The sequence below is a fragment of the Falco cherrug genome, chromosome 9, assembly GCF_023634085.1.
Source record: "Falco cherrug isolate bFalChe1 chromosome 9, bFalChe1.pri, whole genome shotgun sequence".
Classification (NCBI taxonomy): Eukaryota; Metazoa; Chordata; class Aves; order Falconiformes; family Falconidae; genus Falco; species Falco cherrug.
The window spans coordinates 55,707,725-55,723,527 of record NC_073705.1 but is presented as its reverse complement, the minus strand read 5'-3'; the positions used below and the strand labels follow the sequence as shown (position 1 = coordinate 55,723,527).

At 41.6% G+C, this 15,803-nt stretch overlaps 1 protein-coding gene across 1 annotated transcript in view; it reads right to left on the bottom strand.

Moving 5' to 3' along the window:
• The window catches only part of MGMT (O-6-methylguanine-DNA methyltransferase), a 168,716-nt gene that overhangs the window by 19,858 nt on the left and 133,055 nt on the right, over positions 1-15,803 (bottom strand). Inside the window, exon 5 of the mRNA XM_055719789.1 lies at positions 15,271-15,428. Within this exon, the coding sequence (XP_055575764.1) occupies positions 15,271-15,428 (158 nt within the window). The remainder of the gene's footprint in view (positions 1-15,270; positions 15,429-15,803) is intronic.

Below are 15,803 nucleotides of genomic sequence, written 5' to 3'. Positions count from 1 at the left end.
TTTGATCACAATGACATTTCTGCTTTGTACCAGGTATACTTTAACTACTTTCATTCCCAATAAAATCACAGTGGTGAACATTCACTCATCTCTTAAGTTATGTTTTGCACTTGTGAATATGCGAATGCTCCTTATATGGACAGACATAATTGCAGATTAATAAATCTGGCTATATTGAGAATATATGAGCATACACAATTATTCCCTCTGCACAGTTGTTTTTCTCCTTTTTTCTCAGATAAAGCCTTGCGTGTTTATAACCACATTAAAAAAACACTTATGAGATGCTGGAGGTGTTGATAAACGAGTCTAAAATACAATACTGATGCTATTATCAAAGTTCAGTCCACCACGTAACCAAGCTTGCAGCATCGCAACAACTCATCCTAATTACTCCTGTTCTCCTCCTTCAAGATGGGAGCGGGGAGAGAACATTTTAACACAGCACACGCCTTGGCAAGCGGACGCCTATGAGAAACACAGTGATCTACAAAGCAAAAGCGCAGCAGTCCTGACCGCATTTGGCCTCACAAGCGGTATTTGCTCACGGAGCAGAAGGGGTAGCTGAAAGGCGTGTTTCTGCAACCAGGGCAGGTTCCACTGGAGCCCGGGGTTCTACAACTCTGGGAAGCAGTGCGTTTAGACAAGGCAGATGGGGGAGAAAGAGCAAAGCCCCACAAAGATAAAGCTAGGGAAGTCAGCACCAGCCACTGCTGTTCTGTACTCCGCTCCCAGGAAAGACCGGGATTCCCGCACCAACAAATCCTGTGCTTTCCAAAACCCCACATCATACATCTTTTGGATGCCGTGGGTGTCCTTCAGCCCAAGATCGTCTGCCCTGCGTTCAGCTGGGAGTTCTTCTTGGGTTCCTCCAAAACTCTCACGTCTGTGCACTGAAAGACGTACTCTGGGTATCCCCTTTCAGAGTACATTAAAAAAAAAATGGTATAAATCGTAGCTCACACAGTATTAAGGCTTGCCATCAATGCCCACCTGCCAGGTCAAATACGTGGCCAATAATAAGCAAAAATTTGGTATATTTTAAGTGGTAATACGTTACTTTAGGAAGCAGGAAATGCCATGGTGTGCATAAAATGACTAATTGTTTAATACTGCTGTTTTAAGAGAAAATTCTGTTTTTACATAATTTCAGCTTCCTCCCCTACCTGAGCACTGACATGAGGCTCCAGCCTCCATGTGCATCCGCATGGCAGGACCCCATCGACAAGCTCTTCCCAGAGGATCCAAGATATCAAGACTTCCAAATGAATCATTGTGCATATGAACACAAGTGGCTTAAGATTAGACAAACACTCAAAGTTTTGGTTTGGAAACGTCTAAATCATACCTTTGCATTTTTATGGCGCTGTGGGCACTGCACGGGAGCACAGCAAGGTTTAAGACAAGCAGCCAAAGACCAAGACAAGCATCCCAGGTCTGCACCCGCCTCTGCTGCTGAGGCACCAACAAAGACCTGTTGGTATTTCTACAGTGCTGTACCTCCAGGTTTAATGATCAGTACAGGAATCTGCTCCAGGTTTATGCTTGCCATTCAAAATGTCATTCTAGGAGCAAATATTTTTGCTTTGTTTCAAATAGGTCAGTTTTGGGAACAGGGAATAACTGCAAAATACATAAAAATAACTTCTTAATGACTTCATGAATATTTTTGAAACACACAGGAACTACTACAAACATATATACAATAGACCTGCAGATCACAGCAACTGAGGAACATCAACCACTACCTCACTCACTTCAAAGTCAGGTTACTTTTCATATTTTATTGTTATTTAATGCCATACAACCCTCTTTCCTGTTCAGGAAAGGACACAGAATAGTCCTTCCAGAGACAGCACGCACCAGCTCTGCTGCAATTTCTAAGTGACTGGGCCAGAAAATTAAATTTATATTTTTCCATTCAACGTAGAAAGAAATGAGTGACTTTTCTCTATTTCACTTCATCAGAGAGCTGGTACTCACCAAGAACTTCACCTGGGTGTCTTCTAAATACTCCTCATCACCTGCAATTTGCAGACTGAGCTTCAGAACTGAGCTCTGGTAGACATTGTTATTGCTGTGTGAGAGCAAAGGGCCACGTGTGCCAAGAGGCCACAACTGGCCATCATCTGACTTAAAATTACTGCAGGTTGATACTGACGTGGAACTTCTGGTCCCACCTCAATCCTCTTTTTTCCCCCATTTCTTGGAGTTCTTGTTATGACCTGTTGAAAGCACCACAGCTGATGGCAGGCCTGTGAAGGTTGCTCCTCTCCTTCTCTGGAGAAAAAGCAAAAATTAAATTAAATTTACCTCAATCTGCAGTGTTGGAACTCAACAAAAATGCAGCCTCCCAGGTGCTGGTATGATCCAGCTCTTCTCCTGACTCGTCCTGTTAATGAGACACACAAACCTACCCACAGTTCCTAAATAAATCAGGGATGATGTAGTTTCCTAATTACAGTGGGATTTCAGAAGGGTTGGCAGGACCATCTGGTTATAGTTAGTAGACTGGAATGGGCAGGGAGGTTCTGCGGAAAACTTCCAAAGATTTACGGATATGCTGCAAGTGTCATTCCGGTATGAATGAACTCAAAATACAAGGTGAAGAAAAAGGATTTGGCCACTCACATGTGTTGATAAAGCACGATTTTCAACTCATACCAATTCAATTCAATTCATAAATGACCTAGAAATCGTGCAGCTTCAGAGAAACAAAGCAACAAACCCCAAACAAGGAGCTCGAATCCCCCCAGCCCTCCATTCACACACAAACCCCAGAACCACCATGAAGTAAGCGTGAAGCTGTGAGCTCTAAACATCAAGCTGTGGGCTCTAAACATCGTGTGTGTATCCTGCAAGATTATTTTTTTAATCATCTCAGGGCTCCAACATGCTCCTGTGGTGTAAATGGGAATAAATCCATGAATTTTGATACCATCTTGTGCAAAACTGATTCTGCGGAGTGGAATTTGTTCTATCATCTTACAAGCAGACACATTTCCCCTGCCAGGCTACTACACTGCGTACTGCAGTGCAGCCCAGGAGGACTCACTAGCGTGCCCCAGGAAGCCTGTGCGCAAAGCAGTTCTACATCCACCCATGAAACGGGGCAACACCGAGCCAGGTTATTTTGGAGAAAGTAATCATTCTCTCTCTTCAAAAGTGCCAGCCACCGATACTTTCTCAATGGTGGTTAATCACCAGGTGTTCTGGTTGCTCCTGCGGGAAGGCTGATGGCAGAGGACCTGGGTGTGACAGGGCAGGGAGGCTGGGATGCACCATCATCGCTCCTGTAGTTTTCACTGCCTCACACGAAATTGCTTTCCCTCTTTTTTTCTTTTTCTTTAATTTTTTTTAACATCAATCACATTTTTTTACTGTTTCATTTTTCACCATGGCCCCAAATATTCACTCCCAAATGACTCCGGATCAAGAAACCTACACCCTCGGTTGCTTTGTGAAGATCGTGTTGCCAAAGATAATCTGCCCTAGAAAATTAGTACGTAAAACATCAATGCAAATGTGCTCCAGTATGTGAACGAAGTATAAGATCTTAACTTGTCTAAAATAGCAACGTCTTTAGATTTCTGTAAGTTTCTTTGTAATTGTGCAAGTTAAAAATAATATCCATTAAGTTGCTTAACCATAATAAAATGTAACTATTTGCCTACTGTGTACAAATTAAGTCAGTATCAAAGTACCAATTTTCTTTTTAGTTTCTATTAATTTATTATTGAATTATAAATATCTAATGTATGAGGCTAACACTTACATAGCACATTACAAACACTAATTCACAAATGATGCAACATCTTTTCAAGGCACATTTGAAAGCAGTGGCAGTTAATTCCTAGAATCTTCTGGCTTCAACCTCAAAGTTAAGAGCGCGTTTTTTCTTTTTCCTTTCATTTTTTAAGGAGCATGCATTTAAGCAGTCAGCAAAACAACTGTGAAGACATAAAGTGTGATTTCAGGAAGTCACTTAGCCCCTTGACTGATAACGGTGCCATCATACACAGCGCGCTGATAAATGAACGCAATTTGAGTTCCCGAGAATCAAATTATTTAAACAGACATCCTGGAAGCAAACAGAGAAGTCCCATCAGTGACCCCCAACGGTTTTTCAGAGGCTGGAGTTTGCTAAATTAACAGGCAGCCCTAAAGTAACCACCTCGTTTGGTGGAAGTTCTTGCAGGTAACCTGCCAGGCAAAGGCAGAGCCAGAAATAACCGCAGGTTATTTGGGGTGCGAGGAGCAGGTGGGTCGGGGAATAGAGCACACTGCTCAAAACCACCCCGTCCCACACCTCTTAAAGAACGATTCACCATTCCAAATAATATTTTAATTTTATAATTATTTTAATTCTAAATTAAATTTTTTAAATAAGTTAGTAAGGTTAGTAAGTACACATTTACCTGATCTAACAGCCCCACTACTTTACATAAATCTGCAGTATCAGGAAAATAATTCTCATGCTTCACAGCCTGCCTCAAAAAAAGAGGCTGTTTCCTTATCCCGTGCCCTTCTGCCAAACCCAATGAAGTCAGCACAGGCACAAACGTGTTTATACAACATTAAGGGTTCACGCTAAGCTGAAAGCAAGGAGGAAATTTGACTTTCAGATTGACAAATGAAGAGCGTACATATAGCCCTGTGTCTGCAACAAAGAATATGTTCGTGTACTTGCCCACGGAGAAGTTGTGCGTGAATCCTTAACAAACCCTGCTTGAGGAGACACCGCAACCCTCCTCCCTTAAAGGATGGTCAGAGTTAAGGTCAGAGCACCCTCCATCTGAATTTCAGATCTTGACAATTGTTGGCTTTACATTTTCTTTTTGCATTAAATATGAATGATGTCCATTTGGAACATTACTTATAAAGGAAATACACATCATTTTATTGCGTGCCTGAAAACCTATAGCTCTAGTCATTGTTCACCTATGTAATGACAACCACGAGCTTCAAGCAAAGTGCTAAAATATAAAAGGCCACGTTCATTCATGTATCGGTCCAAGCTGCAGCACTATAAAGTACATCAAAAGGTGTTAATGGTTTCAATATTTATCTGCTGCAGGGAAGCACTCTAAAAAGAAGACAGAAAAAAATTTCTGCTAATGGCTGTGTCTCTCCATTAAAATGAAAAGCTTAATGCATCTTATAATCAGAGGACAATTTGCAAATCATTAAGAGAAATGTAAAATTCCATTAAAATACAAATCAAGAGTCCCTCACTGGACTAATAATCTTTTTGATATTATTTTGCATTTCACTATTTCTGTTCCCAATATCCAGGCACCACAAATGATCAGTTCTTGAACATGCTATTTACCACAGCCTACTTCTTTAACGAGAGACTGAGAGAAGTATAATCTGCTATTCAGAGCAGGTACTAATGAAGAATTCCATATATTCTGAAATTTAATTAAAACCCCAAAGATTTCAAATTAGATGCAATTTGAAATGCCTGGGGCAGAAATACATGCACTTGCGTGGCAAGGGTATCACGCTGAAAGTTGATACCGTAATTGGTCTTGATGTATTTTTGTGTTGCCAGGCTGAAGCACAGAACTCATAACCATATAAAAATTCTCTGTAGATTACCTGCTCATTGAAAATGCCATCACTCAGGTAGTTCTCTACTAAATTACCATGCTACTAAAATGCACAAAGTGATTCGAAGAGAAGAGTGGCACAGCTGGTCGACGCTGCCAATGAGTTATGCATGCGTCGACGCTGCCTTTTTTCTTAGTAAAATATGCTCAGTTGAATATTAAAATATAATTGGCATTCAACCTAAGTAGCTTAAACCATTTTGTTATCTTCTTTTAAACCGATTTGGCTCCTCCACAGTTATATTCAAGGATGCGATTCACAAACTAATGACACCATCACATTCAGCTAGATTTGTACTATTTTACATTTGTCATAAATAGGAACAATTTCTACAGCCTTCTAGGGATGTCCTTTAATATTGGCTCCTCTTGAACATCAAAGGCCCAATTCATAGGGAAAAAAAAGAAAGAAAGAAAAAAAAAGAGTATGCCATTTATGTTGTTCTTGCATATTTTATTCTGAGAAGAGTGCGGGATGCAAATTTCTAGTGAAAAGTATGTTTTTACAGTTAAGCAAGTCCTTGTTTTTCCCAGAATATATTGGTCAGCTCACATGCTCAGAAACTCCAAAAGAAGATATGGCAAAACACTGTGAAAATAGGTCAGAAAGGGCCATCTTTAGGTCAAACAGCAGCAAAGTATCTATACCAGAAAATGGCTTCCCCTCGGCTGAATTTATCTATGTGCCCCTAACATAAAGGCTGTTGTAAATGCCACTATGCTTTCATCTTCTGAAAATAATTAACGGTATTTAGAAACAAGGTGCTCGCCATAGTAACAGTCACATTGAGCATATAACGTTTGAAATACCAAACAGATTAAATGTATATGAGTATTGATGATATTTCCCATCGATAAGGAGATTTAAGTAAACTTGGCTGAAAGTTCATTAATAAAATAGGTGGGTGGGTGAGGAGGCTACATTTATAAAATCCTTTCCTTTTATCTTGATTATATAGGTTTTTATTAAGTAGCAGTGCAAAGGTTACATGGGCTGCATGTGTGGCAAGCAAGCAAACAAATCAAAGGAAAAATGAATTCAATTAAACTTATTCCTCACAGGTCTGCAATGTTAGCAGGTTGCTAAGGTCTGGGGCTTTGGGTGAAGATGATGACCGCGTGACTCCATATACAAGAAGTCTTTTTCCCACATCGGTGTTTGTTTTTCTCCACCTTCCATTCTTACTTTTTAATCTAGATTTCATATACAATGAAAGCAGCAATGAAAGCAGCAATGTCAAAAGTTACCAGGTTGGTCAAAATATTTCTTAAATCAGGGTCAACTTATTCCTTTTATTTCATGGAAGGAGAAAGGACCTGATTTTGAACACACTGACTTTATAAAGAAGCATCCCACGCACAGGGCTTTTACAGCTGCAGGTTACAGTGAAACTGCCCTGACCTTGGTCCAACCACAGTTATATGCAATGATACATGTGTCAGCTCCTAACACCCTCAGAGCTTTCTTCTGGGGGAAGTCCAGGAAACTTCTCAACAAAAGCAGGGGAGCACCCACCAGCAGACAGGGCTGTGGTACCTTGCTCAGAGCAAGCTGAGCAGCAAAGGGAAAGCAAATATTGCACTTCCATCCTCTTCCACCCCACCATGGCCATCCCGAACACAGGGGCAGTGAATTTATACCGAATAGTGCAAAATGCCAAACAAGAAACTTTCCTTTTGAAAAAGAATCCTGGTTCTGGACTAATTTTGATACTCATACATCTCTGCAGCTATTTCAGTCATCGTGACTTCCTCCAATATCCCCAAATTTTCTGAGCAAGTAAAAACCTTTCCATCATGCAGTGATATTGTACAGGTGTACATGGGCTGTGGATCTTCAATCTACTCTTACCTAAAAACACGCCCTGTTTAGATAATGCTCCTTTATTCTGACTGTGGCCTACCTGTAATTAGTGTCAAGAGTATTGACAAGAAAGGATTAGTCTACTGAAAAGACAATGCTATTTTTTTTAAAAAAAAACAAAACAAAACTGACCCGTTCACCACTTTCCCCATGATAGGCCGGACCCACTGCTCTCCCCACACTTAAGACTGTTTCAAAGGTCACACCTCAGGCCGTGGTTACTCTGCAAGGCTCCACCAACAACCCATAACCCATGAACCACACCAAGTTATGTCTCCTCTGCCAACCCTGGAATTGGTGCATCCAAATGGCTTTGCCTAAATCCTGACCGCGTGCCAGGGACCGCAGCGAAGAGGCCATGTGCACCTAATAGGGCCCAAAGTCATAAATGGCTCGTTTGGAAGAAAATTTATCCTATGAACAGTGAACTCTAATTAAGAGTACTCCTCAACCACAGAATCACAGACTGGTTTGGGTTGGAAGGGACCTTGAAGCCCACCCCGTCCCACCCCGTGCCCTGGGCAGGGCCCCCTCCCCCCAGCCCAGGCTGCTCCCAGCCCCATCCAGCCTGGCCTTGAGCACTGCCAGGGATGGGGCACCCACAGCTGCTCTGGGCAGCCTGGGCCAGCGCCTCGCCGCCCTCAAATGCTTAAGCCATGTATGTACATACAAACCCTCACACACTTAAACTCATCACTTAAACCCACACAAGCTGCCACTGGAAACGATAGGAATTTTGCTTTGATTTCAACAGGAACTGAGTCACGAATTTTGTAAATACTTCTGTCCAGAATGCATTTGTACTGATCTTTGGTTTTGTTGTTTAGTTTTGGTTTAAAATACAAAAAATTGAAAGAAAGCAATGGGTCAGCTGGGCTGGAAAAATTATTTGAGACATATAAGTAACTGGCTAGTTTTGGGTTTTGTTGCTTTCGGTTTTGAACATTGGAAAGGATTGATTTCTGTTTGAAGACAACCGTAGGAAAGTATTGGATTGTAAAAATCCATTAAATGTCTAGCGAAACAGTGACTTTCTGCTTATCAAAACTATTCTCAAATGAAATAGTAATAAAAGAAGGTGCCAGTCTCCAGAATTTGAATTTTGTGTTGGCAGACATAAATATGAAAGCTTGTCATCTCTTTGCACTTGAATCTGCCATGTCCAGATATGTGAAGTACTAACGTTTTCAAGCAGATTATTTCATATTACTTTAAAATAACGTTTTCTAAAAGCCTAAACAGAAACGTATTTGCATGTCTGATGAAGCTGCAGGAATGAAAAAGCTGAAGTCAGAAACATTTTTCAACTTTTTTTCTTCAGTGGATTGAATCTCTACTACAAAATTAAGAAAATTTTACAAATTGCAGCAGAAATAAATGGTAAGAATGAAATTTTGCATTTGTCTAGGAAAGGACAAGCCTTGCCTCCTCCTCAGCAGGTTACTCAAAAGGGCAACTCGATTCTGTAAAATATAAATATAACCTGGTAATGCTGGTGGACTCATACTTTCCCAGTTGAACTTTACCCTTTTTTTCCATTTTGACGTGAAATAAGGTAAACATGGAGAGATGATACTGGGAGAGGTTTGCTCCTGGAGGTCTTTCTTTAGGCTGAGTCTTCCGCTTTTATCACTGAGGCTGGTTGTGCCTTGAATATGGCAAGTGACCAAGTGGCATTGCCTGGCCTGGGGCTTGGCCACTGTGCCATCCTCACCGCACTGGTGAGAGGTAGGGCCGCCAGCTGCACCGTACCTGCCACTCAAAACCAATTTATTTGTTTTATAAAACATGTGTACACACATATCTAAGACAAAGAAAGGAAATCACAGGGACTGGTCCTTGATGTAACGTTTGATGTTTATAGACTCAACTTTATGACCGTTGAGAAAAAGGATCACTACGGGACTGACTAAATACATTGCCCCTGGACATGTACGTACACACAATATGAAAATACGTACCTTTAGAAAAGTTCCAAACAAACCCAAAACTACTTGTATTGCTTTAGCACCCTATCTGGCTGTGTATCACCCTAGTAAGCTCCAGCCAGCTAGTGTATTTTCAGATATTGCGTATGGATTTATGTATATTAGATCATGATAGAAAAGTCATTTAAGTACAATTTTTTTTAAAAGGGCAAATAAAGATAGGAGTCATCCAGAGGACTGAAGAGAATTAAAACTACATAGTACTCAGAACATACGTCTCTATAGATATCTCTCATATCCATAGGCCATCACTTTAAGAATTACAAGTAAAACTGTGACGTAAATTACAAATAAAATCATTCACTTTAATATTTACTGTCTTGCTAACACCCACACAAACATCGTTCTCGGACTGAGCAGAAAACTCTTAAGTTTATGGCGAACTTAACGTGCTAATAGTTACTTTTTCTACTAATGACCTAAGCTACCTACAGCTCAATGAATGCATTCAAAGGTCAAATTAATCCTTTCCATTTCTCACCTGCTCTCACCCTTAACTCCCATTTTCTCCTGTTCTCCTCAAGGCTACAAATCACCTCAACGTAATGTTGCTTATTTTTTCATTACATAAAATGAAGCTGTGCAGTGACCCCAAGACCAACCAGAACATCCGACATCCCTGAGTGTCCTCCACCTACTCCTACTCTTTTGATGAGGTATTTTCATATCTTCTCCACTTTGAGCCTCAGACCTTCTCGCTCTGCTTCTGGGGCTCCTGAAAAGTAGTTTAGTCATTCTTATGTTTTAAAGAATGACATTTTTACCAGCCATTTCTTTCTCACTGAATGTGAACACAGAGTTGCTATCCTATTATCCACAAACCGGCACCTGAAGCTTCCAACTTTCTAGATTTACTAGGCAGTATCTCAACAAATTCAATGATTTTTATGATTTTCTTTAAAAAACCTTGTAATTTAAAGCAAGGGAAATGAGATTTGTGTTCATTTTAATAATGTAGATGTTTTCCTTATTTAAATAATCTTCATCTATTGAAAAAGTTTTTGGCTAAATTGTACGTGAGAAAAATTTATGATATACTGCACACTGTAATTAGCATAAGCAGTATGGTCATTAAACCCACTTCTGTTAAATGTAAGCATTCATGGAATGTTGAATTTGCTGTCTCAGAAGTAAGCAAACGAACAGCCCCACGATCTTCAGATAACTTGTGATTTGAGCACTGCAAACACAAAGAGAAAAAAAAATACTTTGGCCTTTGCTGAGTTATAATCAGAATGCATAAAATCTACTTTTCTTTCTTAATTTGCTGTAGATTATTTTCTTGAACAGTTTAGACTGTGCAAAACCAGTGAAACAGAGATGTGCTACTACATGCCACTGGCAGGAAGGTGAAAGGGTAATCAAGATGCAATCAGTGGCAGGATTTTCTCCAACAATGCTTTCTAGAGGGAGCGACTCAAGGCCACCTGCAGCCCCCTGCAGGGACGAGTCCAACTCCACAGAGGTGACACCAGAACGTGAATAGTTTCTTCAGCCCGTAACTGGTGTTTCAGTGTGCTTTGCTGTCTTTTGCAGGGACTACACCTAGTTCACTAGCCTAATGCTGCTGTGGTTCGAGTTGCTGAACGAGAAGGCTCCCAGGAAATCACAAGGGTAATTATTGATTACAGGCCTGGGTCTGGAGCGAAGTCATCTTGGAGGGAGGATGGAGGTACTACCAGTTTCTTTGAAGACTGTCTGCTCCCATTATATATGAGATGTTTCATCAATATCCCTTCTTGGATGAGTAACATACATTATGCACGGAAAATTTCAGCTACTGATCTGGCTTGCAAAGCTCACCTCACCGCTATCCATCCTCAGGTTGTTCCTTCTCCGTCTTTTTGCATGGTTTTTCTCTGCAAGGCAACACAGATGAACACCACTGGCAGACCTGCAGAGACCTCCTCCCTCGCGCTGACACAGTAATTCACAGCATATTTGAAGAAACAGGGTGATTGAGCTGGGCTGAGCTGAAAGGCACGGCTTTGCTTCAGGTCTACGCCTCTGGTGCAGGGACCCGACGGAGGAACTCCAGACTCAAGAACGTAACAGTGTGGTTTTGCTAAGTTAAAGGTCTTCATCTGGTGAGGACGTGGCATGGCACGGCATGGCATGCAAAGAGCAGAGCCCCAGGGCTGCGGCTCGTCACAGGGCAAAGGAAAACTCTTGTGTGTCCCCAATTTCCTCTGCTCTTGTTGCTCTAATGAGCCATCTGGTCTGCAAACACACAACCATTCCCTGCTGCAGTGTCCAGCACTGCAATGCTTTCTGACACCGCAACCACTACGGTCATCAAGCACAAATAAAGTCAAGTCAGGAAATTCATGACTGGCCAATTTAACATTGCCTTTTCCATTTCACAGATGCACAAATCAAGCAACTCATGCATAGCCTTCAAAACAATAACAGGGTCAATTTTTCTTCCTCATATATAAAGGGGGCTAATGACCATGATACATTAAGACCAATTAATCACTTCCCATTCTAAATGTTCAGTGATTTTTCTGAGGCATAACACCTTGAAGTCATGCTACAGAGAAGTGGGGAAAAAATGACTTTTTCTTTATTCAGTGAAATTCCACATTAAGCACTGGCCATGGCATAAATTGTTGAAAATTCCAGTTTTTCAATGGCATTAAAAAAAAAATAAAAAAAAAATAGGCTGCACTGGCTAAACTGAACAGCCCCACCACTCAGAGCAGCTACGGGCGCTACACTGTGCTGGGTGCTGCCGCCACGGCGGGATGGCTTTCTGCACTCTGCAAGAGAGCTCTACGTTCTGAATTTGCAAATCTCTCCACTTTTGTCATATCCAAGTTGATCATCACTGGCCTTGCCTCCACAAGGAACTATGCCTTCCCAGTTGGCACAAAAGTAGCTGCAGAAAATTGACCATGAATCGAGAAGTGCTTCATCCCAAAAGCACTCTACACTTTCTTGTTAAATGAGGAATCTCTTTCATGTGTTCGACAGAAGCAAAACCCTTCCTGTCCTCAGATGACGCCAGCACAGAAAAAAACCCAGAAAAATAGAACTTGATAAAAGCACTGAGTAAGGAAGAAGATACCCAATAGTCAGTCCTGATCACAAACCCTCTTAATGATGGAACTCAAAGCACCTAATATCAAAGAACCACACCATAAATGGTCATATTTACAGGGAAGGGGAGAAAAGAAGGGCTAAAGGTTTTGACATTTTGCTAGAAGAGCTGCAAGAAAATCAGTCTGAGGAAAAAAAGTCTTCCTGGCTTTAGATCCTCATGCTCCCGCTTATGTTTATTCTGCATTTTTAAGTGCCTGGAGAAATGAGTAGGCACTTTCAAATGTAAATGTGAAAAAGTAAATAAATACCAAATTCCTAATTTAGCACTACTGCAATTCTGACTTACAGATTAATTGAAATGTACAACGTAATCCATTATAATGTGTTTTTTACCTTGCCTTTCTACTAAGTAACTTTCGAAAATAGTCCCTTCAAATTTTTGACATGTATTTCCACATTCCTGCCAATATAATTTTTTCCTATTTTACAAAAACATTACTAGAGAATGTAAGAGAAGAACAGAAATGTTCTCCATCATTGCGATTTGTGCCAATTAATTCTTTGTTAGTATTTCCATTATGTACATGCCCTTCCCGCTAAAACATGCACACCTGGTCTCAGTTCAAGAACGAATAACTGAACTAAAATAGAAAAACCTGAACCTGCACATGTTAAAACAAGAAAAACACACTCCAGCCTCTCCCAGCACTGAACCTGCGATACAGAAGGTCAAATCCCATTAGGACCACCGCCGCCTGGCATGCGGCCAGCCTGGCCAGCGGAACCGCCAGCCGCATCCTCCACGAAGCTGCGGGTGCTGCAGGCAGACCCAGCACTGATGCTCCTGGCCACTGGCCATGTCCCGTCCCAGCCCTGCAGGCAGCTCTCGGTTGGACTTTTGCACTTGGACAGTGCTGAAGAACTTTCCTTCAGGAAGCTTCCTATTAGGAAATTCACTTATTTTTCCTCTTTTAAATAAACTTCAGACTCTTCCAGTGTTGCCCGCACAGGAAGGTTGCTGCCTAGGGAAGGACCAAAGTCCCCTGCCAACTCTGACCGTAAGTCACGGCAAGCCTGCTCGCGGCTAAACCCCGAAACACTGGCTGGAACAACAGCAGCAGCGCTTACATCAAGAAATGTCATTAGCCAAGCTAAGAAGAATTCAGTAGCCCTTTTAGGAAAATTAATAAAAGTAAAAGCATTATGTTAAATGTTTTATAATCTTCTGGTGGATAATCGGGGAAGCAGAATTCCCCTGATGCTGCTCAGAGATGGAAGGAGCAGCAGCCGCCGCTATTTCCCACCCAGCTTTGCCCATTCACATTCACCCCAACCCTAAAGTTTTCACAACAAGGCTCTTAACTTCATCCCTGCTAATAAAAACAAAATATCCTCAAATGATGACTTAATCACCCAGAAGGCTGTACTTTATGAGCAGTTTAGCAACTGTGATGAGGGATCACAGCGTCATCATTGCTTGTCCTCCCATACGTTAAAGACGGTTTCACCAAAACTTCTAAACAAAATTTTTTTGATAAAAACGGTGTTTGCATAAAATTTAGAGGGAGACAATGCAATATACAACTTTGTTTAAAAATACTCAGTACTCGCTCTGTAATTTGACTAGGAAAGATCTTGCACTGAAAAAGTTTCGTACCATGGAAGGATAAGGATGAAGTTCATAGTTAAAAAAAAGGTGCTGTGCAAAGCTCACAAGCTGTAAGGCTCCCACCTTCCAGAGCGACAGCCTGATTATCCGCAGAATGCTCTGCATGATGACCGCATCTTATGTAAGGATAAGAAAGTGTAACAGCAAGAAGCCTGCTATTTACAGGAATTTGAAGAAAACCAGCAATTAGCAGTAGAGACAGCTGAGTTCTTGTAGCTACGGCTCGCAAAGGCGTGCCTGCCAGAACAGCCCCTGCGTTCCACAGGCGGCACTGGCCACTGTTTTACACAGGTACAGACGTATAGTCCCTGGGCCTTAAATCACAAACCTATGCACCCATATCAAAAAGGTGTCTTTCACATTGAACTACGAAAAAAGAAAGAGTACATACAATTCAGAGTTTATATTAAAAACAGTGCTATCTTACTTCATCTCATGTAGAGGGTACTAGCTGCTTTACGGTCCTATATCATTATGGAGGCTACTACAATTAAAAAAATGATCTAGTAAAATGAAGATTTTATTTGGTGGGAAATGATGATGTTCATGGACAGACAAGAAAGCACTGCAAAACTCTGACTTTGGAGATTTCTTTTTTTAAAGCAATGGGATCTATTTCATTTCAAGGGACTGACTTCTGTTACAAGGCCCTCAGGAACACAGCCACTGAATAGAGAATGGTAAGGAGAAACTTTTCTCAGGTCTTGTTTTTATCTAAATACATAAATAGCATAACTTCTTTGTAACGACACCTGTTCTTTTTTTAAAAAGATATTAAAAAAATCTACAGTAACTTTGAGGAATAAAAACATACCTACCTTACAGAAGCTATCACCAACTGCTTCTATGACATGTCTACTGTCACGGACACGTCCCCCCTTGCTGGCAAAAAGCTAGTTTACCTGAGCAGTGACCCTGCTGAAAAGCTTAGTGCCCTTCAGAAGTGTACACATTCCAACCTTTCAGCCAGCCACCGTCGGGAGCTGAGCCACACCATTCCTATGGCCACTGCCCAAGACCAAGGGAGGGGGACCCGCAGCACCCCGGCCGCTGGGAGCAGGGAGGGGATGGGCGCCCCCGGGCACAGACCTCGCCGGAGCAGCGGGTGGTGGAAGGCTGGCACAGGCAGGCTCGCCGTCCTTGCTGGCTCGCAGAAGTAGGCATGCAGCCAGGCTGTGCACTGCTTCAGCGGCTCCGTCATCTCCTCCGCGCCTTCGCACACCTCGCAGGCAGCTGAGGACTCTGCCCTGTTGCAAGAGGCAGAATTGTAAAGTTATAATGATCAAAATTACAAGACTGAATATTCATACTCTCTACATTAGCAAAAAAAGAAATGAAAATCTCAAAACATTCAATCTGGAGTCAGACTCCATCTTTTTTCTGCTCTGATAAAGGTGAAAAGATTTGTAACAGCAAGAACAAACACACATCCTCATCACCTCTAGAAATGCAATGATGACACAAGGTTGCTTACACCTGTAAAAAAAAATCATGAAAGATTAGTGAGAGGAAAATGCCATAGTGGGAAATGTCAGGGAACAAGAAAACCACCCAAGTCCATGGTAGATGATGCATCCTTGTGCTTCCAGAGTGGATGAAACCGAGGCTTCTCCTCCATGTGC